Consider the following 27,027-nt stretch of genomic DNA (forward strand, 5'->3'; position numbering starts at 1 on the left):
AGCATCTGTCCTTGCGTATAGAACAAAGGTGCTTTGAATGAAGATAATCAATGTTTCAGTTGGTGTCGTCATTTTTCTCCCACAAGAACACTGGTGAAGCAGGATCTGGCAAGAGCTACAGTAGTATATGAATGTGTGTCTCTTTCCGCTACCTTATGTTGTATGTCTCCTTCTGCTACCTTATATCTTCCTAGCAACCTACTTAACAATAGACCTTTCAAATCAGTTTGATGAAATGTTTTACTTTAGCATTCACAGTTTTCTAAGGTCAAACATTTAGAGTATACAGTGTGCCATACTCAGTCACTACACTAATAATGCAATCTTTCAGCTGAGATCATTTCCAGGGTGACTCACTGAGAATATTAGACTGTACTAAGAGAGTAGGTAGTCTTCCTGTGTCTCATTTGTGGTCTCTCCTCCTTTCCATCTTTCTCTCTCTACCTCTAGGCCGTTGGACAGTTTCTTTGACAACCTCCCGGCCCTCAAGTCACCCGTCCTGGTGTCGGGGCCTCGCCTTGCAGGCACCTCCGACGACAGCTTCAGCCGCCATTTTGAGAGCATCATGGAGTCACACCGCGCCAAGGGCACGTCCTACGGCAGCCTGGACCTGGACAGTGAGGAGCTGCTGACCTCCAGCACACAGACCGTCCTGACCTTTGACCTCCCCACGCTGACCCCAGAGATTCAGGGGGGTCAGATGATCTGTCAGAGCGCCCGGCAGATTGTCAAGCTGAGCTTCGCCCCATTGGCCCACTGCGAGAGGGGGACAAGCCTATCAGATTCCATCGTCACGGTGACGGGAGACTCGGACGCCACGCGTGCCCCCTCCAGCGAAAGGCTGAGTAGTAGCCCGGAAGACACGCCCCTGAGAGGGGGAGGGGGCGGGGCACGGATGCTGGGGAGCAGCTGGTACAGCAACCCCACATTCTCCTTCCCTAGGTCAGTGATGTCATACAGCAGCAACCCCTCCCTCTCTTTCCACAGGTCAGTGTTATCATCATTACTATTCTGATGAAGTACTGTATGAAAGGCCAGACCTGATAGGCTACTGACATACAGTATGAGGTTATTCTTCTAGATGAAGTAAAGCCAAGATAGAATCCCATTCCATACATACAGTATGGTATAATGTGAGATGAAATTAAAAACAAATAACCACTATATTATAGTGTATTGTCTATGTACAATATTAGAGGAAAATGTGGTAAGTGATGATCATATTGTGCGTAGGTTATGTACTGTGCATATATATTGAAAATATACTTTTTTGTGTCATCCCCCAACTTTGAATCAATGTCAGTTTCCAGACACCCCAGTCCCAGGCTTGTCTGCCAGGCAATCACCTGCTGCAGTGCGATTTTGAAGCAGAACTGTTAGTGAAGGTCATTAGGAGGCTGCCTGCCTCACCGTACCGCTGGTTTCCATGGCATTCTGTGTGTGTGTGTGTGTGTGTGTGTGTGTGTGTGTGTGTGTGTGTGTGTGTGTGTGTGTGTGTGTGTGTGTGTGTGTGTGTGTGATGGCTGGAGCAGGTGACTGGTACTGACTGAGGCAGATGGCTCTGGCAGCACAGCTCTCATCTTCAACCATCCGCTCCTTAAACATCTCAACTACTGATAATATCAAAGTGATTAAGCTAACTGTGCTATTACTGTCAATAACTGCATAGCTGGAACGCACTCTTTACCAATCAGATTGCGTGGCAATATCTATCCGTTATATAAGTATAAATTATTATGTATTATCATATATTAGGATATATTCAAATGCTAGAATATTGTAATTTTATTGTCATTGTAATTTTACATAAATATTCAATATACACTTCTGCTTGTTCATTTAACATTTTTAATCATTCATCAACACCATGATAACAGAATTATGCTAGGGGTTTGGAACCCAGCACCATCTGGTAGGTTTTGTGGTTACTGTAGAGAGGAACTGAGGTGCTGATGAGGAAGAGAGGAGAGCCTTGTTGTTTGAGTGTCTGTAATTGTGTTTGACAGCACTGAGACACTGTCACCTTGTGGTACAGACCACTAGATGGTGATAAAGGACCATGTTGTAGGTTGTGGTTAAAACTGTCTGAACATACTTCATATATTGTATTTTACCCCCTTTTTCTCTCCAATTTCAATCTTGTCTCATTACTGCAACTCCCCAACGGGCTCGGGAGACAAAGGTCGAGTCATGCGTCCTCCTGAAACATGACCTGCCAAGCCGCACTTCTTAACACCTGCCCACTTAACCCGGAAGCCAGCCGCACCAATGTGTCAGAGGAAACACCGTTCAACTGACGACCGGGGTCAGCCTGCAGGCGCCCGGCCCGCCACAAGGAGTCGCTAGAGTGCGATAAAGCCCCCGGCCAAACACTCCCCTAACCTGGACGACGCTGGGCCAATTGTGCGCCACCCTATGGGACTCCCGATTACGTCCGGTTGCGATACAGCCCGGAATCACTGCAATGCAGTGATTGGACCGCTGCGCCACTCGGGAGGCCCCAACATACAGGTTTTTTATAGCTGAACGTGTGGACCATGTATGGTGTCTACTATAAGTGATCTTTTTTGGAGAAAATAGTATTATATTTGCATTCTTCAGTTAACATGGCAGAATTATGTTTATTGTTCAAGATTGACATTTTAGTCATTTGGCAGATGCTCTTATCAAGAGCGATTTACAGTAGTGAGGGCATACATTTTCATACTGGTCCCCCGTGGGAATCGAACCCACAACCCTGGCATTGGAAACACCATGCTCTACCAACTGAACCACACAAGGTAGTAGTGACTGGTCAAGTTAGTGGGTGTGTGTGTCTGTGCGTGCAGGTGCGTGCCGGGTGCATACGCTTCTGTGCATGCGTGCGTGTGCGTGTGTTAGTGTGGTACGCGGGTCACCCACACCCGGCAGAAATTGCTAATAACCCATCGCAACCGCCCGATGATACACTGAGTGTACAAAACATTAGGAACACCTTGCTAATATTGAGTTGCACCCCCTTTTGCCCTCACAGCAGCCTCAATTCATCGGGGCATGGACTACAAGGTGTCAAAAGCAATCCACAGGGATGCTGGCCCTAGTTGACTCCAATGCTTTCTACAGTTCTGTCAAGTTGTCTATGTCTTTGGTTGGTGGACCGTTCTTGACACGGGAAACTGTTGAGAGTGAACACCCAGCAGCATTGCAGTTCTTGACACACTCAAACCGGTGCGCCTGGCACTTACCACCATACCTCATTCAAAGGCACTTAAATCTTTTGTCTTGCCCATTCACCCTCTGAATCCTTCTTTAACCTATCTCATCCCCTTCATGTTCCCCTGAGTGAAAACGTTTGTGAACCCCTAGTCTATATCATGGAAAGAGCAGGTGTTCCTAATGTTTTATACTCATGTACTGTATGTGCTAAAGTGAAAATCTCAGGCCCGCACCCTAATCTGCTAATATAGAAAATGCACAGTTGGCTACAGTCAGAGATGATGGAACGATTTAGATATGTTTCTGCTTATAATTTGACGTTTTGGTAGGCTATTTGTTAGTCAACTTGTCTATAATTAGATACAGTACAAGCAGCTTCTCTTCCGTCATTATATGTTGCCTTAGAAGACTAAATAAACCCTTGCTCTTCAGAAAAATGTCATAAATCGATAGAATGAATCTAGATGGGATCTGTACATTTTTCTCTGTCATCTCTGCTTCTTTCAGGGGTCAAAGATGTTTAGGGACTCAACCTGGTCTCAGAGATTTTCAGATGATTCTGTACGTAAATCCGAGACACTCCATTTAGTATGATATGTTATGTTTCGTATGGTATGTATTCATTTGTGGAAGTCCATTACCCATTTTGTAGGATATATTACGACTCTGCAAAACATGCAATATGTTCCGAATTTGTTAAATGTACAATATGTTCAGAATTTCCAAAACGTATCATATGTTATCAATTCTAGCTAGGTGGCTAACGTTATCTAGCTCGCTAACGTTAGCTAGGCTAAGGGTTAGGGTTAAGTTTAGAAGTTAGGGTAAAGGATTAAGGATTAGGGTTAGGGGAAGGGTTAGCTAAAAGGGTTAAGGTTAGGGTTAGCTAGCATGCTAAGAATACTGAATAAAAATATAAAGTGTAAAGTGTTGGTAAAGTGAATCTCACCAGAGAAATCATCAGAGCGAGGGAAACAGCATGCCTCTGTCTCAGTATGTGTAGTCCATGTATCTGATGCTGTCTGGAACAAAAGAGTATGACATGTTGCCGCAGTAGCATTTGATTGATTGATGCCACCAATCAGCATTGAGCTGAGCTCAACTGTGGGCTGTCCTGGCACAGAAAAACGCCACCCCAAGGGAGGCCAGTTTGGATTTGGCTTCACACCATCAAATCACATCCTGAGCAAAATGTCATCATTGTCAGAAAAACGTGTCTGTTTCTGGTCTGCTTGTGTTCATGTCCTGTAGTAGCTAGCTTGCTCAATTTGTCCGTTCCTAAGCCATGGATGGGGATTTGTACTTGTGGTTTTGACTTAATTCTCTGTACAAGCCAATGATTATGACAGCGATTATCTAACTTTAAACTAATATATTGTGCCACTGCCCCAAGGCGATTGAAGTTCAATATGTAGCCTAGATGTAGCCTAGTAGGCTCACGTTAACTAGCTAGCTAACTTAACTGGTTCATTGTTGCCTATGCAAGGAAGTTAGTCTTTTAAGTGTTTTAGCTAGGTAGCCTATGAAAACAAAAACTTAAAGGGTACAGGGCCACAGACTGTTTTGCCAACATGAAAGAGAAGAGGTCAGGATTGGCGTTTAACTAGTCTACAAGTAGGGCGAGTCCCCCCCCAAAAATGTTTTACTTGTGCGCGCACATAAGCACGCACGCACACACACAGAAATTAGTACCATGGACAGCCACATGATATTTAGCAACATTGATTGGACTAAGTAGTTTTTGGTATCTTTAAGTTTTTCACTGTATTAAACTAAGCATGTGTAACCTTATTGATTCAATGATGTTTAAATGTTTAAGTTGAAATGGTGCTGGAATAACGGAGGCAGTGCTCCTGTTGTCTTTGTGCCGACTGCTGTAACTCCATGCTTCTAAATCAGTAGTTGTTTAGTAAACTGTTGAAAACATTAACTTGCTTGACCATGCTGCAGATCACATAACTGTTTGTTACATGCAATATTTGCTTTGTGAACTTCACAGGACAGATGTTGCTCTCCGGTTTTGTGATCAAATCAAATTGTATTTGTCTCATGTGCCGAATACAACAGGTGTAGACCTTACAGTGAAATGCTTACTTACAAGCCCTTAACCAACAATGCAGTTTTAAGAAAAATACCTAAAAAAAAGAAGAAATAAAAGTAACAAATAATTAAGAGCAACAGTAAAATAACAATAGCGAGGCTATATACAGGGGGTACCGGTACAGAGTCAATGTGCGGGGCACTGGTTAGTCGAGGTAATATATACATGTAGATAGAATTATTAAATTACTTATGCAAAGATAATAACAGAGAGTAGCAGCAGCGTAAAAAGAGGGGGAGTAGAAGCTGTTTAGAAGCCTCTTGGACCAAGACTTGGCGCTCCGGTATCGCTTGCCGTGCAGTAGCAGAGAGAACAGTCTATGACTAGGGTGGCTTTTGTCTTTGACAATTTTTAGGGCCTTCCTCTGACACCTCCAGGTAAAGAGGTCCTGGATGGCAGGAAGTTTGGCCCCAGTGATGTACCCTCTGTAGTGCCTTGCGGTCGGAGGCCGAGCAGCTGCCATACCAGGCAGTGATGCAACCAGTCAGGATGCTCTCGATGGTTCAGCTTTAGAACCTTTTGAGGATCTGAGGACCCATGCCAAATCTTTTCAGTCTCCTAAGGGGGAATAGGTTTTGTTGTGCCATCTTCACAACTGTCTTGGTGAGCTTGGACCATGTTAGTTTGTCGGTGATGTGGAACCAAGGAAGCTCTCAACTACACTACAGCCCCGTCATGAGAATGGGGGCATGCTCGGTACTCCTTTTCCTGTAGTCCACAATCATCTCCTTAGTCTTGATCACGTTAAGGGAGATGTTGGTGTCCTGGCACCACACGGCCAGGTCTCTGACCTCCTCCCTATATGCTGTCTTGTCGTTGTTGGTGAGTGAACAGGGAGTACAGGAAGGGACTGGGCCCCCGTGTTGAGGATCAGCGTGGCGGCTATGTTGTTACCTACACTTACCACCTAGGGGCGGCCCGTCAGGAAGTCCTGAGACGTCATGGCTTCAGTTCATTTCAGGAGAAAGTTGACAATGGTAGTGGAGTGGAGTAGTCATCACCTCTTAATCATGGAACATCAGGGGACATAGCTGTAAATACAAATAGCAGATACATTCCATTACAGCTGCGCCAACGTAGGTTTGGACGAGTTTCTCTATGAAGTTATACTCAGACATCTCAAAAATCATAAAGTCAAACACAGACTGCACATCTCACCCACTTGACACATCAAAGTATCTATTGTTTGTACAGATGAACGTGGTACCTTCAGGTGTTTGGAAATTGCTCCCAAGGATGAACCAGACTTGTGGAGGTCTACAATTTTTTTTTCTGAGGTCTTGGCTGATTTCTTTTGATTTTCCCATAATGTCAAGCAAAGATGCACTGAGTTTGAAGATAGGCTTGAAATACATCCACACATACACCTCCAATTGACTCAAATTATGTCAATTAGCCTATCAGAAGCTTCTAAAGCCATGACGTCATTTTCTGGAATTTTCCAGAAAATTAAAGGCACAGTCAACTTAGTGTATGTAAACTTCTGACCCACTGGAATTGTGATACAGTGAATTAATTATAAGTGAAATAATCTGTCTGTAAACAATTGTTGGAAAAATGTCCTAACTGACTTGCCAAAACTATAGTTTGTTAACAAGAAATTTGTGGAGTGGTTGAAAACACGTTTTTAGTGACATATGAGCCTAAGTGTATGTAAACTTCCGACTTCAACTGTATGTACTGTCATTTACATTTAAATGTAAATTAAATAAATGTAATGTACTGTCAATGTGGGGACGACGTCATCGATGCACTTATTGATGAAGCCAGTGACTGATGTGGTGTACTCCTCAATGCCATCGGAAAAATCGCGGGAACATATTACAGTCTGTGCTAGCAAAACAATCCTATAGCTAGCATCTGCTTTCTTATTGACCGAGTCACTGGTGCGTCCTACTTTAATTTTAGCTTGTAAGCAGGAATCAGGAGGATATAATTTTGTGATGAAACAAACGTATGTGGAGTTGAATTTATTCCGGCACTGTGTGACTGTTGTCTTTTTTGCTGTCACTGCCTTATTGTATATCACGGTGGCATATGAACGAATGGGTTATAGAGCAAACAATGCAATTATCACAACATAGGTTGTAATATAGCTTTTTTACTGGCTTGGCTTCCCCAGTGATGTTACCCACACACCGTTACTGACTATTCTATGTGTCTGTTAAATATTTACATTGTGCTGGTATTGAAAATACTGCAGAGGGCTTGTCCACTCCATAATGTGATAACAGTTGGAATTTCACTCTTTGACATCCCCCCCCCCCTCCCTCACATCTCCCGAGAGGCGAAGTGGTCTAAGGCACTGCATCTCAGTGCAAGATGCGTCACTGCAGTCCCTGGTTGAAGTCCAGGCTGCATCAAATCCGGCCGTGATTGGGAGTCCAATAGGGCGGCGCACAATTGGTCCAGCGTCGTCCGGGTTTGGCAGGGGTAGGCCGTCATTGTAAGTAACAATTTGTTCTTCATTGACTTGCCTAGTTAAATAAAGGTTAAACAAAAATAACAAAAGTCAAAATCTCCCTTTTGAGATGGTTTGTGCCAAGGTTCTAGTTCTTTCCATTGTGTAGAACTGCCCATTTAGACAGACAGAGGGGGTCCAATTATGTGGCAATGGCCCCTTGAAGCGGAGGCTGACACTAGTGGGAATTCTCTTATGGCCTCTGAGCAGCATTGTGATAGCTGAACAATTAGTCCTAACTACTGTAATGTGTTATGGTGTTTATCACCTGCGGAGTTGCATACAGTAAACCGGCACTTCAACAATGGCTGGTGTTCACAATAGGCCTCTCTAATCCATGTATGTATTCCATGTGTGTTTATCAACCAGGATTCACACCCAGCACTAACGCACCTGATGGAAATACTGTCAAAGGATTAATGATAAGTTTAATAGTTGGATCAGGTGTGTGAGTACGGAGCTGGAACAAAAAATGTTTCACCCTGTCGGTCTCCGGGGCTGGAGTTGAGGAATATAACCTAATTCCTTTCCCTGGATACTAAATCATTGTTGTGGAAAGAGAGAACAATAATATTTGTTGTGATTTGTTAATAATATAATCATATTATAGCACCATAGCCACAGGAAGTAGTTTGGGGGTGGCGATGCTGACATTTCTTTTGGTCTGCGCTACAGGTGGCTGGCTATATTGGTCTGCTAATACAGGACTAGTAAAGGCCCAGTGAACTACTTAAAATATATATTAATATTTTTTTTTTCATTCAGATTTTTCAGAGGGTGCTGCAGCAACCTCATCATTCCTACTTCCTGTGGCTATGTATAGCACACACCTATGTATAGCACACACATATAGGGTTTATCAATGTAAGTTTTCCCTGGCACTATTTTTCTTTGTTTTAATTTGTGTGATTATATCTCTATTAAGAGTCAAGGTGGACAGAATGTATACCTCATCCAAAGGATGTACCTATTGACTATGAGTAATTGGGATGAGAGAGCGATGTTGGGAGAGAGAGAGAGGGAGGAAGAGATTTTGAGTGAAAGGCGGTCCAAGTTCCGTGCCATGCTTAGAGCCCAAGGTCGGCCGGATGGTTGCAAAAGTTTACACAGCCGGGGGGCCTGGGCAGAGACAAGGGGGGGATCGGGGAGGTTGGTAGGGTGACTAGTTTGAGACACTCAAACAGGGAGGGCCAGGTACGACAGTGAAGGCCCGCTATGTGTTCTGTTGCCATGGCTCACTCGAAGAGGATATGTACCTTTTTACTCGCCGCTCAAGCTTACTGTCGAGGTAAGAGCCCTAGTCCTTCTCTTCTCTTCCTTCCTCTCCTATCCTCTCAGACTAGGTAGAGTGGAAGGTTGGGACTACAGTATATGGTACCGGCCTGCAGCTCCAACTGTTTGACTGACTCTGATTTTCAACTTTTCTTAGAATGTTTTGTGCTTTACAATTACTGTAGCTGCTGTCCAGAAAGCACACCATAGTACAACAAAACTTCTAGTAGCTGATCTGCTTCTTTTGCATGGGTCCAATTAATCCTACTAATATCTACCTTCAAATCCTCTCACTACCTCTGAAAGCTCCATATATGAAACAGGGGTGTCTGGTGATCAGTCATTGATCAGTAACGTAGCCATTCATTCAGCTAATAAAATGGCCTGTTTGCTCTGTGGAGGTTAGTATGACTCAGGGATGATAAGAAAGTCTGGATGTGCTGTGCTTGTGTTATTTTCCTAGTAGTCTGGGTAAAGTATTTGAGTGTGTGTTTCAGGGGCGTACCGCAGCTGGTACTGTATAGTGGTCCTCTATCATTTTAAAACCATTTATTATCAACAGATAGAACTCACAGGTCTTAATTACATAATCTTCCATTTTTTTAAGTTCCATCCTTGTGCCAGGGTGACGTAAAATGCTTCAATTATTATCACAGTATAATTCAGATATAGTACGGCCTGCACTCCTGAACCTTCTAATACTTCAAAGGGAGCTTAATAAGTGGGAGAAAGAGAGAGGGAGTTACATGAAAGATAGATTGAAATAAGGAGCTTGTATAATGTGTAATCCTCTTATAATACCCTATGGTCGACCGAATGTATTAGTTATTTCCTTTTTCAACAGACCTGACTAGACCGGTTTGCTGTAAGCGTTACAGTGCTGCTGAGAAGAAATGAACCACATCCTCATTCATCAACCCATCCCCTCACTCTTTCTCTCTTCCTCCCACTCCCTCTCTCTCTCTCCCTGTCCTCTCTTCTTCTCTACCCCCTCTCTCTTTATCCCCCTCCATCTCTTTCTTTCTCTCTCTCTCTCCACTTATCTCTCCTTCTCTTTCCCCCTACTACTTGTACCCCCTACTCTTTTTCTGTCCCTCTCTCCCCCTTCAGGGAAAAGGCTCGTCTGGTGACAGACTCAGAGCTGGACCAGGACCTCAGTGAGCTGCTGGGCCTGGGGAGCAGCGACACCCTCACCAATGGTAACCGTGCCAACGGGGAGGCCGCTAAGCGCCTGGCCAAACGTCTCTTCACCCTGGACGGCTTCAGGAAGTCCGACGTGGCCCGCCACCTCAGCAAAAAGTGAGCACCTGGCACCTAGCCAATCCCTCTCTTTACTATGCGCTGCTATACATTGTCAATGCTATATATAGTGCATATACTGCTATAATAAGCCTGGTCTGGAACTTATCTTAAACCTCTGTCTTCCTCCGCGGCCCTAAGTTTTCGTCTCCAAGGCTCAAACCGACTGTGCTGTGTGACTGATTAACATGTTTCTCTCTCTCTCTCTCTCTCTCTCTCTCTCTCTCTCTCTCTCTCACTCACTCACTCACTCACTCACTCACTCACTCACTCACTCACTCACTCACTCACTCACTCACTCACTCACCCCAGCAATGACTTCAGTTGTATGGTTGCAGAAGAGTATCTACACTTCTTTAACTTCAAGGGTCTTGCTGTGGACCAGGCTCTGAGGTGAGGGGTTCAGACTGACTGACTTGTTCAACTCGAAAAACAAACACGTTTTCCATAAATTGGTTCTTGATGACTGGATTTCTAGACATTACAAACATTGTTTTGGATAAGTTGCCTTAAAAGGGATGCTGGGCTTCATTTTGTATTCCATTGATCCATTCACTGTAGTTAGTATATGGTAATACTGCTCTCTGGTGGCAAGTTGAGTGATGGCAGCTTAATATGCCAATAGTGTTTATATCACATAAATAACACTCCTAAATAAATTAATCAAGGGCTTGGTGATTAATTAAGTAGTTGAATGAGGTGAATAAGTGCGTAATGAGGTACGTTTCCGCTGGTCTGGAACCTAAAAATTGCCACCCTGAGGATACTGGATACTTGATTGGGGTTGAGAAACAGTGTAATCCTGCTTAATGTGTGTGTATGTGTGTTCCAGAGCCTTTCTCAGACAGTTTTCCCTGATGGGGGAGACTCAGGAGAGAGAGCGGGTGCTGGCTCACTTCTCCAGGAGATACCTGCACTGTAACCCCAAACTTATACCCTCTGAGGGTAAGAGGACAGTACTGTCAAATGTCTACTATAGCTACTATAGAACTATGACAGCTCAGTCATCATGTTAATAATAGATGCAGTGGTGTAAAGTACTTAAGTAAAAATACTTGAAAGTGCTACTTAAGTCGTTTTTTGGGGTAACTGTACTTGACTATTTATCAAAAAAATATTTTACCTCACTACATTCCTGTTTTCTCCCCAATTTTGTGGTATCCAATTGGTAGTTACAGTCTTGTCTCAGCGCTGCAACTCCCGTACGGACTCAGGAGAGACGAAACTTGAGAGCTATGCGTTCTCCGAATCACAACCCAACCAAGCCACACTGCTCCTTGACACAATGCCCACTTAACCCGGAAGCCAGCTGCACCAATGTGTCAGAGGAAACACTGTACACCTGGCTACTGTGTCAGCGTGCACTGCGCCCGGCCAGCCATAGGAGTCGCTAGTGAGCGATGGGACAAGGACATCCCTGCCGGCCAAACCCTCCCCTAACCCGGACGACACTGGGCCAATTGTGCGCCGCCGTATGGGTCTCCCGATCGCGGCCGGCTGCGACAGAGCCTGTACTCGAAGCCAGAATCTCTAGTGGCACAGCTAGCACTGCGATGCAGTGCCTTAGACCACTTCACTACATTCCTAAAGAAAATAACGTACTTTTTACTCCATACATTTTCCCTGACACCCAAAAGTACTTAAGCTATATTCTGAATGCTTAGCAGGACTGGAAAATGGTCCAATTCATGCACTTATCAAGAGAACATCCCTGGTCATCCCTACTGGCTTTGGTCTGGCGGACTCACTAAATACACATGCTTCGTTTGTAAATTATGTCCAAGTGTTGGGGCGAGACCCTGGCTATCCGTAAATAAATTAAAAAAACATACAAATTGTGCCGTCTGGTTTGCTTACTATGATCAATTTGAAATGATTTATACTTTTACTTTTGATACTTAAGTATATTTTTGCAATTACATTTACTTTTGATACTTAAATATATTTGAAAACAAATACTTTTAGACTTTTACTCAAGTAGTATTTTACTGGGTTACTTTTCATTTTCTACTAAGATATCTTTACTTTTACACAAGTATGATAATTGGGTACTTTTTCCACAACTGAATAGATGGATATGTGTCTTCCTTATCCAGATGGTGTCCATACCTTGACCTGTGCCCTGATGCTGCTAAACACAGACCTGCATGGCCATGTAAGTAGAGTTCAGTCTGTGTGTGTGTGCATATGTGCGCGTGTGTGTGCGTGTGTGAGTGTTAGGTGAGTTCAGCCTAGAGTTTAGAGTCGAGACAATTTTCAGAGATCAATCCCCCCAGGCTCCACTGACTCAGTACAATGGTAGTTATGGGGGAAAAGCCACAGACTGATCGAAGGCTGATCTGGGACGAGCCTCCTGATTACAATGTGCTCCACACTCTATCATAAATCCAGTCCATATCAAGCTGTAGACTGATTTCAGTATAACTCTAAATCTAGGCCATCTACAGCTGCATGGTGTGATGTGCAGCCTCTGCAAAGGATTACAGATAGTTAAGTCAGAGCCATTTATATAATATATGGATACATTTAGCTCTGGTTGAAAGGGCTAGACCTAGCTGGATAAAAAAACCACTCTCTCTATTGAGAGATGCCAGGCTGATATACAGCCTTCAGTGTATTCATCCCCCTCGACTTATTCCACATTTTGTTGTTTTACAGCCTGAATTCAATATGTATTCAATATATACTTATGTAAATTAGATATTTCTGTATTTCATTTTCAATACATTTACAAACATTTCTAAAAACATATTTCCACTTTGTCATTATGGGGTGAGAATGTTTCTGAATTCAGGCTGTAACACAAACAAATTTGGAAAAAGTGAAGAGGTATGATTACTTTCTGAATGCACTGTAGCGCTGTGCTTCATCATCATCATCATCATCATTCATCATCGTAGTCACCAATGTAGTCATCTTCTTCTTCTTCATCATCATCATCATCATCATCAATGGAGTCATCCTGATCATCATCATAGTCCCCAGCATCTTCTTCTTCCTCTTTATCATCATCAACTTGCTCTTTTCATCAATATTTCCTCTATCTGTGAAAGTCCTCAGTCTGAAGTGTCTCCACTTGCGCTGCTGAATAGCTAGATTTTTGATGGCAGGACTGAGTAGGACGCTTCAGGAGGGTGGTGACGTGTGTTTGTGAGGCAGAGGTCCTGGGTTGAGCCTCGGTATGAGCCGAATCAGGAGGAAGTGATACTCGCTAAGCAAGCGCCGTGACGTCTTTTGCACAGTCTTCCTCTTAACACTCTCAGCTCATCAGCTAGATTAAATCATTTGGATGAGGTCCCTGAATGTAATTTCTCCCCATAACATCCTTCAAAGACGAATTCTAATATAGCTGTCAGAGAGCTGCAGAAGGTCTGATGAATTATAAAAATCTGTGAATGGATTTGTGGTTCAAATATTTTTGATGACTGATGTTAGTGATACTTTTTAAGGATTATATGTATATATAGCATAGTAGTCTCAGAAATCCCAGAGCTAGGGCAAGAGTACTAGGTCAGGAAATTATGTAGGATTTTCTTGGCCAATTCAGGGAGGGTGCTCTTCAGACAGACAACTCTTCCAACAAATCACAAGTTTGGCGTAGACGGGCTTCAAAATGATCCCCTCTGAAACGTGACCGACGTCGACACGCAATGAGGACGCAGATGGCTAGGCACATTTTTTCCACAGTCAGTCAATGGTTGTAAACTTGTAACTTACTTCATGGCTCATGCAAACGACTCACCTGCAAAATATACTCATTGAATATATCCGGTAGTTAGCTCCATCTAGCTAACTACCGGAAATGTTTATAGCAGAGCTCTGGACGGATTTTGAGGCACATAACTCCGCCCTTTCGTCTCTCCCAAATTGACGTTGGCTTAAATACAGACATGTACTATATGCTGGAAAATTGGTACATTTGTGGGAGGCAACCCGTCTGTCTAGAGAGACTAATAGCATAGAGTAAGTACTGTGTGTCATGTTTTTCAGAACATTGGCAAAAGGATGCCCTGCACACAGTTCATTGGCAACCTGGAGGGTCTGAATGAGGGTCAAGACTTTTCCAAAGACCTTCTGAAGGTGAGTCACTGTAATGTGCATTGCTATAAACACACACACAAACACATACACACATATGCACACAAGCACTGATGCACATGTATGCACAAGCACATGGACACACAGACACATGAACACACAGACACACGCCACAGCGAGTGTGTTTGTGTGTCCTGCTGAGTGCTCTGTGTTGTTTTGCCATGGTATTCTGTACAGTAGCTTGGTCAGCTGGCCTCCGCGTGTCCCCTGAGTCCACCTACCACGGCTCTGCCTCGGTCACCATTTTCTGTAGCACACTTCTGCATGGCGTTGTGGGTTGGTGGAGGCTAATTGTTATGTTGTCTATAAGACATACTGTATCTCCCCTCCGGGGCATCTGCGCTCAAGATCAGACAATATTAGATTATGATATTAGGTTATTCCTGTTGTGGGCAACATAATGGGATTAGGCCCATCTGGGGGACTTAATTTAGAACCAACAGGCACACTAGTGGATGCCAGATGAGCTAAATCAGTGGGTTGCCTGCTGTTGACATGGCTAATGATGATGCGTTTTATTAATTTTGTCTGCAAAGCGTTCCCTCAACACAATTCCCCAGAGCATAAGTCAACAAGTTGTAATGATGTATCTATAATACATGAGGGAGAAAGGGAGGCATGGCATATTTTTCGCCCAGAAATGAAGGGGTATGAATTCTAAAACGACTGCTTTTTGCTGTGTGTGTGTGTGTGTGTGTGTGTGTGTGTGTGTGTGTGTGTGTGTGTGTGAGTGAGAGAGAGAGAGAGAGAGAGATCTTGTTGCCACAAGGGCAATCAGTGGAAAAACAAACACAACCCATATTTATGTTTATTTATTTTCCCTTTTGTACTTTCACTATTTGCAAATAATTTGACATTTGTAATGCCTTTTCTTTTGGAACTTTTTTGAGTGTAATGTTTACTGTAAATTTTTGTTTATTATCTACTTCACTTGCTTTGGCAATGTTAACATACGTTTCCCATGCCAATAAAGCCCTTAAATTGAATTGAGAGAGAGAGAGAATGACATTATTTTCAGACCACAGCAAAATTACAGCCTACTTGAACAGAGCAATACTCAAACATGAGGCATCAAAGCCCAACAAACTGCATGCTATTAAGAAATGCTATAGATTAAAGAAAGAGTGTCGAAATCTACCAAAGAACAGTTGGCCAAAAACAAATCCAATCCCTCCTAGATGACATTCTGGGCAAACTGTTTATTGTAGTAGTAAAGGTGTAAACTTAGCAGTTGAATGCCTGAACAGTATATTTGTCATATCAAATGTTTAAAAAAATACTAGCAGAAAACCAAAATTATAGCATTTATAAGGGCACAACGCGAGACCCAAATGCAGACACAGGAGGCAGATGGTTGTGCTCCAATATATATTATAACAAAGGGAGTAGGCAAAAGCAGGTCAGAGACAGGCGAGAGTTCATAAACCAGGTCAGAGTCCAAACAGTACCAGACGATAGGCAGTCTCGAGGTCAGGCCAGGCAGGGGTCAGAAACCAGATCCAGTCCAAAACAGTACAAGGGGATAGGCAGGCTGTTAGTCAGAACAGGCAGAGTGGTCAGGCAGGCGGGTACGGAGTCAGGACAGGCAAGGGTTGAAACCAGGAGGACTAGAAACAAACAGAGACTGGGCAAACCAGGAGCAAGGAAATCCACTGGTTGACTTGGCAAACAAGACAAAGTGGCACAGAGAGACAGGAAACACAGGGATAAATACACCTGGGATAATAAGTGACACCTGGAGGGAGTGGAGACAATCACAAGGACAGGTGAACCAGATCAGGGTGTGACAGCGTTGAGAAATGGTTTGATGAAGAGTGCAAAAGCCTAAGAAAGAAATGTAGAAACCTTTCCAACCAAAAACAAAGACCCATAAAACCAGAACATACGCTAATATTATGGGGAAACACTAAAACAGTACAAAAATACAGTAAGAAAAATGAAGGAACAGCACGTCAGAATGTGATTGAAGAATCACTTCTGGGAAAATTGGAAAACACTGAACAAACAACAGCACGAAGAGCTAGAAAAAGGGAGATGTATGAATGAACCACTTCTCAAACCTTTTCAGCCATATACTATAACAAAGAACCAAGAGCAAAAACATATACATGACAATTTACAAATCTTAAAATCAGCTATTAAAGACTACCAGAACCCATTGAATTTTCCAATTACATTGAGTGAACTACAGGACAAAATGCCAACCTTCCAACCCCAAAAGGCCTGTGGTGTTGATGGTATCCTAAATGAAATGATAAATATACAGACCACAAATTCAAAGTGGCTATACTCAAACTCTTCAATATTATCCTCAGCTCTGGCATCTTTCTGAATATTTGGAACCAAGGTCTGATCAGACCAATCCAAAAAGGTGGAGACAAATCTGACCTCAATAATTACAGTGAATGTGTCAACAGTATCCTCAACAGCACACTCCAACATTTCCTGAGTGAAAACAATGTCCTGAGCAAATTTGCTTCTTACCAAAATACCATATGACAGAACACATATACACTCTGCACGCCCTAATTGACAAACAAACAAAACAAAAGCAAAGACTTCTCATGCTTTGTGGATTTCAAAAATGCTTTTGACTCCATTTGGCATAAATTCATTCCAGACACCATTGCCCTAGAGCATACAAAGAATCACACATACCTCAGCCTAAACAACAGCACCACAGGTAACTGGCAAACATCAGCACCACAGGTAACTAGCAAACATCAGCACCACAGGTAACTAGCAAACATCAGCACCACAGGTAACTAACAATCATCACGGCCACAGGAAACTAGCAAACATCACGACCACAGGTAACTAGCAAACATCAGCACCACAGGTAACTAGCAAACATCAGCACCACAGGAAACTAGCAAACATCAGCACCACAGGTAACTAGCAAACATCAGCACCACAGGTAACTAGCAAACATCAGCACCACAGGAAACTAGCAAACATCAGCACCACAGGTAACTAGCAAACATCAGCACCACAGGAAACTAGCAAACATCAGCACCACAGGTAACTAGCAAACATCAGCACCACAGGTAACTAGCAAACATCAGCACCACAGGTAACTAGCAAACATCAGCACCACAGGTAACTAGCAATCATCACGACCACAGGAAACTAGCAAACATCAGCACCACAGGAAACTAGCAAACATCAGCACCACAGGTAACTAGCAAACATCAGCACCACAGGAAACTAGCAAACATCAGCACCACAGGTAACTAGCAAACATCAGCACCACAGGAAACTAGCAAACATCAGCACCACAGGAAACTAGCAAACATCAGCACCACAGGTAACTAGCAAACATCAGCACCACAGGTAACTAGCAAACATCAGCACCACAGGTAACTAGCAATCATCACGACCACAGGAAACTAGCAAACATGAGCACCACAGGAAACTAGCAAACATCAGCACCACAGGTAACTAGCAAACATCAGCACCACAGGAAACTAGCAAACATCAGCACCACAGGAAACTAGCAAACATCAGCACCACAGGAAACTAGCAAACATCAGCACCACAGGAAACTAGCAAACATCAGCACCACAGGTAACTAGCAAACATCAGCACCACAGGTAACTAGCAAACATCAGCACCACAGGAAACTAGCAAACATCAGCGCCACAGGAAACTAGCAAACATCAGCGCCACAGGAAACTAGCAAACATCAGCGCCACAGGAAACTAGCAAACATCAGCGCCACAGGTAACTAGCAAACATCAGCGCCACAGGTAACTAGCAAACATCAGCGCCACAGGAAACTAGCAAACATCAGCACCACAGGTAACTAGCAAACATCAGCACCACAGGTAACTAGCAAACATCAGCACCACAGGTAACTGGCCTTCTACGCCATCAAAAGGAGCATACAATTTGACCTTCCAATTAGGATCTGGCAAAAAATACTCCAATCAGTTATAGAACTCATTGCCGTCTATGGCAGTAAGATCTGAGGTCCACTCACCAACCAAGAATTAACTAAATAGGAAAAACACCCAATTGAGACTCTGCATGCAGAGTCCTGAAAAATATCCTCAGAGTACAACGCAAAACCCCTAATAATGCATGCAGAGCAGAAATAGGACTATACCTGCCCACTAATTATCAAAATCCAGAAAAGAGCCATTCAATTCCAGAACCACCTAAAGGAATGCGATGCCCAAACCTTCCATCACAAAACCCTAACCTGCAAGGAGATGAACACCTCAGCCAACTGGTTCTGGGGCTCTGTTCACAAATACAAACAAACCACACAGAGCACCAGGGCAGCAACACAATTAGACCCAACCAAATGAAAAACTACTTCAAGACTGTTGGAAAAGCATTCCAGGTGAAGTTGGTTGAGAGAATGCCAAGCATGTGCAAAGCTGTCATCAAGGCAAAGGGTGGCTACTTTTAAGATTTTTGTTGGTTACTACATCATTCCATATGTGTTATTTTATAGTTTTGATGTCTTCACTATTATTCTACAATGTAGAAAACAGTAAAAATAAAGAAAAACCCTTGAATGAGTAGGTGTGTCCAAACTTTTGACTGGTACAGTGTATATATAGATATATTTATATTAGTATTTAGTATTACACTCAAATTACACAAGCCCACAAAAAATTAGAACACAAATCACATTTTGACAAACTCCCGTATCTGTTAGGTTGGATGCAGTCTATCACAGTGCCATCTGTTTTGTCACCAAAGCCCCATATACTACCCACAACTGCGACCTGTACGCTCTCGTTGGCTGGCCCTCGCTTCATACTCATCGCCAAACCCACTGGCTCCAGGTCATCTACAAGTCTTTGCTAGGTAAAGCCCCGCCTTATCTCAGCTCACTGGTCACCATAGCAGCACCCACCCATAGCACGCACTCCAGCAGGTATATCTCAATGGTCACCCCCAAAGCCAATTCCTCCTTTGGCCACCTTTCCTTACAGTTCTCTGCTGCCAATGACTGGAACGAACTGCAAGAATCACTGAAGCTGGAGACTCATATATATCGCCCTCACTAGCTTTAAGCACCAGCTGTCAGAGCAGCTCACAGATCACTGCACATAGCCCATCTGTAAATAGCCCATCCAACTACCTCATCCCCATACTGTATTTATTTATTTATCTTGCTCCTTTGCACCCCAGTATCTCTGGGGTCTTCTGCACATCTATCACTCCAGTGTTTAATTGGTATATTGTAATTACTTTGCCACCATGGCCTATTTATTGCCTTACTTCCCTTATCTTACCTCATTTGCACACACTGTATATAGACTTTTTCTACTGTATTATTGACTGTATGTTTGTTTATTCCATGTGTAACTCTGTGTTGTTGTATGTGTTGAACTGCTTTGCTTTATCTTGCCCAGGTCACAGTTGTAAATGAGAACTTGTTCTCAACTAGCCTACCTGGTTAAATAAAGGTGAAATATATATTTTTTAAATAGGTGAAATACCGCAGTGTGCAATCACAATAGCAAAATGTGTTACCTGCTGCCATGAGAAAAGGTCATGAAAACATTACTTTGTCCACCCATATGTGTATTAAAGTTAAAATGTGTTTTTAAATAGTCATAGCGATTTCAGATTTATCTATGAAACACCAATGTGAATATAACCTATATCAAATCAAAGTTTATTTGTCAAGCGCGCCGAATACAACAGGTATTACAGTGAAATGCTTACTAACAAGCCCTAACCAACAGTGCAATTTTTAAGTAAAAAATAAGAATTAGGTAAACAATAGATAAGTAAAGAAATAAAATATCAGTAAAATGACAGTGAAAATAACAGTAGCGAGGCTATATACAGGTGGTACCGGTATAGAGTCAATGTGCGGGGGCACCGATTAGTCAGGCTAATTGAGGTAATGGGGGGGGACACAATGCAAATAATCCGGGTAGCCATTTCATTACCTGTTCAGGAGTCTTATGGCTTGGGGGTAAAAGCTGTTGAGAAGCCTTTTGGTCCTAGACTTGGTGCGGTAGCAGAGAGAACAGTCTATGACTGGGGTGGCTGGGGTCTTTGACAATGTGTAGAGGTCCTGGATGGCAGGAAGCTTAGCCCCAGTGATGTACTGGGCCTTGGGCACCACCCTCTGTAGTGCCTTGCGGTCGGAGGCCGAACAGTTGCTGTACCAGGCAGTGATGCAACCAGTCAGGATACTCTCAATGTTGCAGCTGTAGAACCTTTTGAGGTTCTAAGGACCATCCAAATCGTTTCAGTCTCCTGAGGGAGAATAGGTTTTTCGTGCCCTCTTCACAACAGTCTTGGTGTGTTTGGATCATTCTAGTTTGTTGGTGATGTGGACACCAAGGAACTTGAAGCTCTCAACCTGCCTATTTATTTCCCCCGTCATTCGAAATACATTATAATATTTGCGCATCGTCACAACACCGTACATAGTTTATTTAACATTTTAAATGTTATACTACATTTTTTTAACCGCTAATATTATAATATTTAAAATGTTGTTATTCTCTTTAAACTTTTTGTGTGTGTAATGTTTACTGTTAATGTCAGATTTTTTTTTTTGGTCTTTGTTTTGTTTAATTTCCTTTGTTGGTTTTTAGTCGTTGTTTTGTTTATTGTTTATTGCACTTGCTTAAACACTTTTTCCATGCCAATAAAGCCCCTTTGAATTGAATTGAGAGCGATAGAGAGAGAGAGGGAAAGCACAGGAATAAGCCCATTGACTTGGGGTAGCTTTTTTATTAATGCACTGTATAGATCCAGGAAGTCTTTTAAAATCAGGCTCTCCTGCCACTCTCTTTGACTTTCCTTTCTCTCTCTCTCTCTTTCTCTAACTCTCCAAATGTTTTCCCTGCCCGCTCTCCATCTCTCGATTTCTAAATCTTCTGGTCACTTTTTTTCTCTATGCTTTGCTCTCGTTTTCTGTCTTTCTCACCTTTTGCTTTGTCACTGTAAATGCTCCCTCACCTACTTGCACTCCCACTCCCTCTTCTCTGCCCCATCCCCCTCCTGGCTTATCCTTCAATCACTTCCTTCTGACTGAATGACTGTCATGCCGATTCCCTGTTATCGGCTTCATATCCCTAATCTCCTTCCCTCCTTTTCCTGCTTTCCCATTTCCCCCTCCATATCTGGAGTGTATCCCTGTTCAGCAGCAGAGTTCACATAATAATTTTCCATTATATACACATAGACACACACATGAACACACACACACACGTGGGTGCACTTGAATGCACGCACACACACATATATGTGCATGCATAGACACACACATACAAACACACACACACGCTGCTATGTGTCTCATACTGGGCCAACCTGAGCCTGACATCTGCACCAAAGGACTGCACCAGCAGGAGCTCAATCCATCCAATTTCACTCATTCTCCCATTCTGTCTCTGTCTCTGTATTTCATGCTCTCATTCTGTCTCTCTCCACTTCTAGCTCTCTCTTTAACTCTCTCTCTTTCTCACTAACTTTCTATCTCCTTCTCTCTTCCCCCCTCTCTCTCTCTCTCTCTCTCTCTCTCTCTCTCTCTCGTGCCTGCTCTCGCTCTCCCTCTCGTTTCCGTTTTCAGTATAGCACCATTTTGCCAGCACCGCAGCACCACCCACCATGCCACCCTCTCACTCTTTGCCTACTATCTTTCTCCTCCCTCCCTCCCTTTTTCTTGAGATTCAAAGTGTTTTATTTCCGGCGGTATGAAATAGCAGTGGCCCCCGGAGGAGGCAAACCTATGTGCTGCTCTTCTCTTCTATCTCTAACATTACACTCTCTCTCTCTCTCACCATCTTTCTCTTACCCTGCTACAATACTTCCATTCCTCAACCCCCTAATACTAAGCAGGTCATGGCCAGTCTTCTGTTTTTTCCTTTCCCCCTTTCCCCGTACTATCTTTCTCTCCTCTAGCTCTTTCTCCTTTCTCCATGTGCACTCATTCTTTTATGCATATTTTATTTATCGTGAAGTAAGGAGGCATGTTGTATCGTTGTTTGTTTATTTGTTTATGTACATTCATGTTCAACTATTTTATAGAGACTTTGTTTTGTATCTAGAGTACTGTAGAATCGAATATAAAAAATCACATAGATCTCATATCTCCAAAGATACATAGTTATATAGAGTATAGAGGTGGGTAAGGTGATAAACATGTGCCATATGTGGTACAGTATATGGATGTACAATATAGCATGGAGAATACCTTTTGCATCCAAAATACTGGAAAAACACAAACGGATCACATTCAGTTATACAGATTACAAACAAATGTGAGGTGATATTTTTGGGGGATTTCCATACGTATGTTGAGGTATGGCTGAGAGGGACAGTGTACACAGAGGGGTACTAAACTGAACCCTCCAACTACAGCTGAAATCAGGAACCAAGGTGTCTTATTTCATTCATTCTCTTATTCTATCTCTCTCCTTCTTGCTCTCTATTTAACTCTCTAACTATCTTTCTCACTAACTTTCTCTCTCCTTCTCTCTACCCTTCTCTTTCTCTCTCACTCTCTCTCCATCCCCCTCTCTCTCTCGCGCCCGCTCTCTCGATCGGCACTGCAGCTTTCTCAGATTTAAACCCAGTGATATGTTTTCCATTAGCATTACAATTGTCACGTCCTGACCAGTATAGAGGATTATTTGTTATTGTAGTTTGGTCAGGATGTGGCAGAGGGTATTAGTTTATGTATTCCGGGGTTTTGGGTTTCTTTTCTATGTTTGTGTTTCTATGGGTTTTCTATCTGTTCTGTTTCTATGATAGTTAATTGGGGTATGGACTCTCAATTGAAGGCAGGTGTTTTCTAGTTGCCTTTGATTAGGAGTCCTTTAAATTAGGGTGTGTTTGGTGTTGTTGTTTGTGGGTAGTTGTTTTAGCACTGCTATACGTGTGTAGCCTGCTATACTGGTCCTGTCGGTCGTTGGTTTCTTGTTTTGTTCGTGGTGTTCATAATGAGCACGCAATCCGCTGCATATTGGTCCACTTTGTCCGACAGCGATTTCAACATATCTTCTGACGAAGAAGAACGTGACAACAATAGAGGGACAGAATGGAGAAATCTCCTGTACTGTGCAACTAGCTGGCTATGGTGTCACACTTCTCTCATTTCTTTTTGTATAAAAAAAATAAAACCATGAAAAGGTGACATGGCCGGTGGCCCATGGGTCTGTTTAAGATTGTTTTTAAAGATTTTGGCTCAATTTCTCTGTTATACGAATCTATAATGAGCCTTTGACTGACCAGTGGGCAATGGCCGGCCCCCCTATCAAGATGGGCTGGCCTGGTTTTCTGATAGGCTGAGATGAGGTCACGCAAACTCACATTCAAAGTAAAACGCGGGATCAGCAAAGAGACCTGCTCTGACTCTGTCATCAGTTAGACAGCCAAGATCATGGATTGTAAAAAACAGAAAGGGTGCCTATAAACTTAGAAAGTGCACATTGTGCATGGTCACCTCACTCAAAATGTCATATTTTTGGGGCGGCTAAAACCGTAAGTTGGTCAAACAGTAAAGTGCATTATCAAATGATTATCAAATGATTCCTGTAATGAAAGTGTCTGCCCTGCCCCGCCCCTGTACCTGTGCACTCACTGGGGCCTGCTGCTGTGAAAAACAAGCCACTCTCCTATCCCCACCAGCGCTCAAGAGAAAAATGCGTTCTGATCGTATAACATTTCAAAATGCAATTGCAGGATAAACACAGCTTTGGAAGCTTTGTCCTCTTGTCCCTGATGAAGAGAGGAGGGTGTCAGCTTTCTGTAGGTACAGTTGAAGTCGGAAGTTTACATACACCTTAGCCAAATACGTTTAAACTCAGTTTTTCACAATTCCTGACATTTAATCCTAGTAAGAATTCCCTGTCTTAAGTCAGTTAGGATCACCACTTTATTTTAAGAATGTGAAATGTCAGAATAATAGTAGAGAGAATGCTTTATTTCAGCTTTTAATTTTTACATTTACATTTTTACATTTTAGTCATTTAGCAGACGCTCTTATCCAGAGCGACTTACAGTAGTGAATGCATACATTTCATTAAAAAAAATTCTCCGTACTGGTCCCCCGTGGGAATCGAGCCCACAACCCTGGCGTTGCAAACACCATGCTCTACCAACTGAGCCACACGTCTGTATCTGTGTGTACCCAATTTTGACACAAAGGACACTTTAAACTATTCAAATGTGCACTATGGGACCCTGTCCTGTTCCCTAGTCCCACGTACTATCGCTCAGCAGAAATAGTATGTCACACAGAGAGATGTTTGCACACTAGTCATAGTGCTGACACAACCCCTCAAAATGATTCAGTGTTCAATCAGGGAATTAGACAGACATAACTTTCCTATCAGCAATTATAGGAAAGGATTAGTGTTGTGCATTGGGGTTGGGCCGCAGAGCATCATGGGGGTTCTATGTGTTGAGATGAGCAAGTTCTAGATAAATGGTTGAAATAATTCCTGTCTCCCATCTCATCATTTTTATAATTGTTATAAAGATGTTGTTATGAATTCCCCCCAGACATAACAAAAGATTGGCGACAAGGAAGTCTGAATCTACAGAAACTACAGGATTTCGTATGTCAAAGGCTGGCTTTAAATATTTAGGGATCAATGTACCTTGTCTTCCCTCCATGATGAGAACTTTACTCCCCTGATTAATAAACTGAAACTGGACTTTCAGAGCTGGAGTATTCTCCATTTTACTTGAGCTGGTAAAGTGAATTAGATCAAGATGAATGTATTGCCCAGATTTCTGTACTTGTTCCAATGTCTCCCTCTCTTTTTTACCAGTCTTTTTTCACTTCAGTGGATAAGCTTATATATTTTTTTCTATTGGGTGGTGGGAATCCAAGAATACGTAAAGCATTTCTCCAGAGAGATAAAACACATGGAGGACTAGCCCTTCCTAACTTTATGTATTATTACTGGGCAGCGACTATACAAAAGATTATTTACTGGCTTCACACCCCATAAAATGACTGGTGTCATACAAAAGCCAATTCCTGTTTCTCCTCCTCTTTGTCAGCCTTAGTCACCTCCAATCTTCCTCTTTCAGCTTCGCGCTACACATCCAATCCAATTGTTGTCAATATTTTAATATTCAAGGTCCTATATGTAATACTCACCTCTTCCTTCCAGGCAAACTGGATTCAGCTTTCAGGCTGTGGCAGAGGAATGGCCTTACTAAGTTTAATTACCTTATATTGATGACACCTTTGCCAATTTCGAAGACCTCACTATCAAATTGAATCTACCCCATTCAAGTTTATTTAGGTATTTCCAATTCCGCCAGTTTATTCGCACTCGAAGCCCAACCTTAAGGGACTCATATCCTGTATTTTTTAGATAATCATGTCTCTTGATAACCCATCACTCAATAAAATCCGATCTGAGTGGGAAAGGGAACTTGGTGGAGATGTAACAGTGTAGGTTCCGTCCCTCTCTTCGCCCCAACCTGGGCTCGAAGCAGGGACCCTTGCACACATCAACAACTGACACCCCACGAAGCATCGTTACCCATCGCGCCACAAAAGCCGCGGCCCTTGCAACGCAAGGGGCAACCCTACTTCAAGTCTCAGAGCGAGTGACGTCACCGATTGAAACGCTATTAGCGCGCACCACCGCTAACTAACTAGCCATTTCACATCGGTTACAGAGAGATCACTGATGAAGTCTGGAATGATGCCTTACTAACTGTAAGTGGAAGCTCCTCTTGTGCCCGGCTAAGCCTTATACAGTTTAAGGTACTTCACCGTATCCATTTCAGCAAGGTCAGATTATCCAAATTCTACCCAAATATCTACCCAAATATTGATGGTACATGTGACAGGTGTAAAGGCCCCTTGGAGGACTTGACCCACATGTTCTGGTCCTGTCCCTATCTGGCAGATTATTGGTCCACTATATTTAAAACCCTTTCTGAAGCATTTGATATAAAGTTGCACCCTAGTACAGAAATGGCTATTTTTGGAGTACCAAACAACAATCGTTCTCAGACCAATATCAATCAAATGTATTTATAAAGCCCTTCAAACATCAGCTGATGTCACAAAGTGCTGTACAGAAACCCAGCCTAAAACCCCAAACAGCAAGCAATGCAGGTGTAGAATCACAGTGGTTAGGGAAAAACTCCCTAGACAGGCCAGAACCTAGGAAGAAACCTAGAGAGGAACCAGGCTATGAGGGGTGGCCAGTCCTCTTCTGGCTGTGCCGGTTGAAGATTATAACAGAACATGGCCAAGATGTTCAAATGTTCATAGATGACCAGCAGGGTCAAATAATAATAATCACAGTGGTTGTCGAGGGTGCAACAGGTCAGCATCTCAGGAGTAAATGTCAGTTGGCTTTTCATAGGCGATCATTCAGAGTATCTCTACTGCTCCTGCTGTCTCTAGAGAGTTGAAAACAGCAGGTCTGGGACAGGTAGCACATCCAGTGAACAGGTCTGGGTTCCATAGCCGCAGGTAGAATTTTTTAAAATACATGCTGCAGTTGACATAACCTACATCAGCTGACGTAGCCTCGCAAGCCAAAGCCAGGATGTGATGACAAATCTGAAGCAAATTGTACAATCTGACCAGGTTGATTTTTATTTTTTTATTTCACCTTTATTTAACCAGGTAGGCTAG

General features: G+C 42.9%; 1 protein-coding gene across 2 annotated transcripts in view; it reads left to right on the plus strand.

Moving 5' to 3' along the window:
• LOC106589263 (PH and SEC7 domain-containing protein 1) overlaps positions 1 to 27,027 on the plus strand; it is a 64,293-nt gene that overhangs the window by 684 nt on the left and 36,582 nt on the right. The window contains exons 2-7 of one of the 2 annotated variants that reach the window (XM_014178990.2): positions 451 to 987; positions 10,140 to 10,328; positions 10,641 to 10,721; positions 11,161 to 11,273; positions 12,425 to 12,483; positions 14,319 to 14,408. In XM_014178990.2, coding sequence (XP_014034465.2) covers positions 451 to 987; positions 10,140 to 10,328; positions 10,641 to 10,721; positions 11,161 to 11,273; positions 12,425 to 12,483; positions 14,319 to 14,408 — 1,069 coding nt within the window. The remainder of the gene's footprint in view (positions 1 to 450; positions 988 to 10,139; positions 10,329 to 10,640; positions 10,722 to 11,160; positions 11,274 to 12,424; positions 12,484 to 14,318; positions 14,409 to 27,027) is intronic. The other variant, XM_014178988.2, reaches the window with a different exon arrangement.

The sequence above is a fragment of the Salmo salar genome, chromosome ssa28 (genome assembly GCF_905237065.1).
Source record: "Salmo salar chromosome ssa28, Ssal_v3.1, whole genome shotgun sequence".
In the NCBI taxonomy this organism is placed as follows: domain Eukaryota; kingdom Metazoa; phylum Chordata; class Actinopteri; order Salmoniformes; family Salmonidae; genus Salmo; species Salmo salar.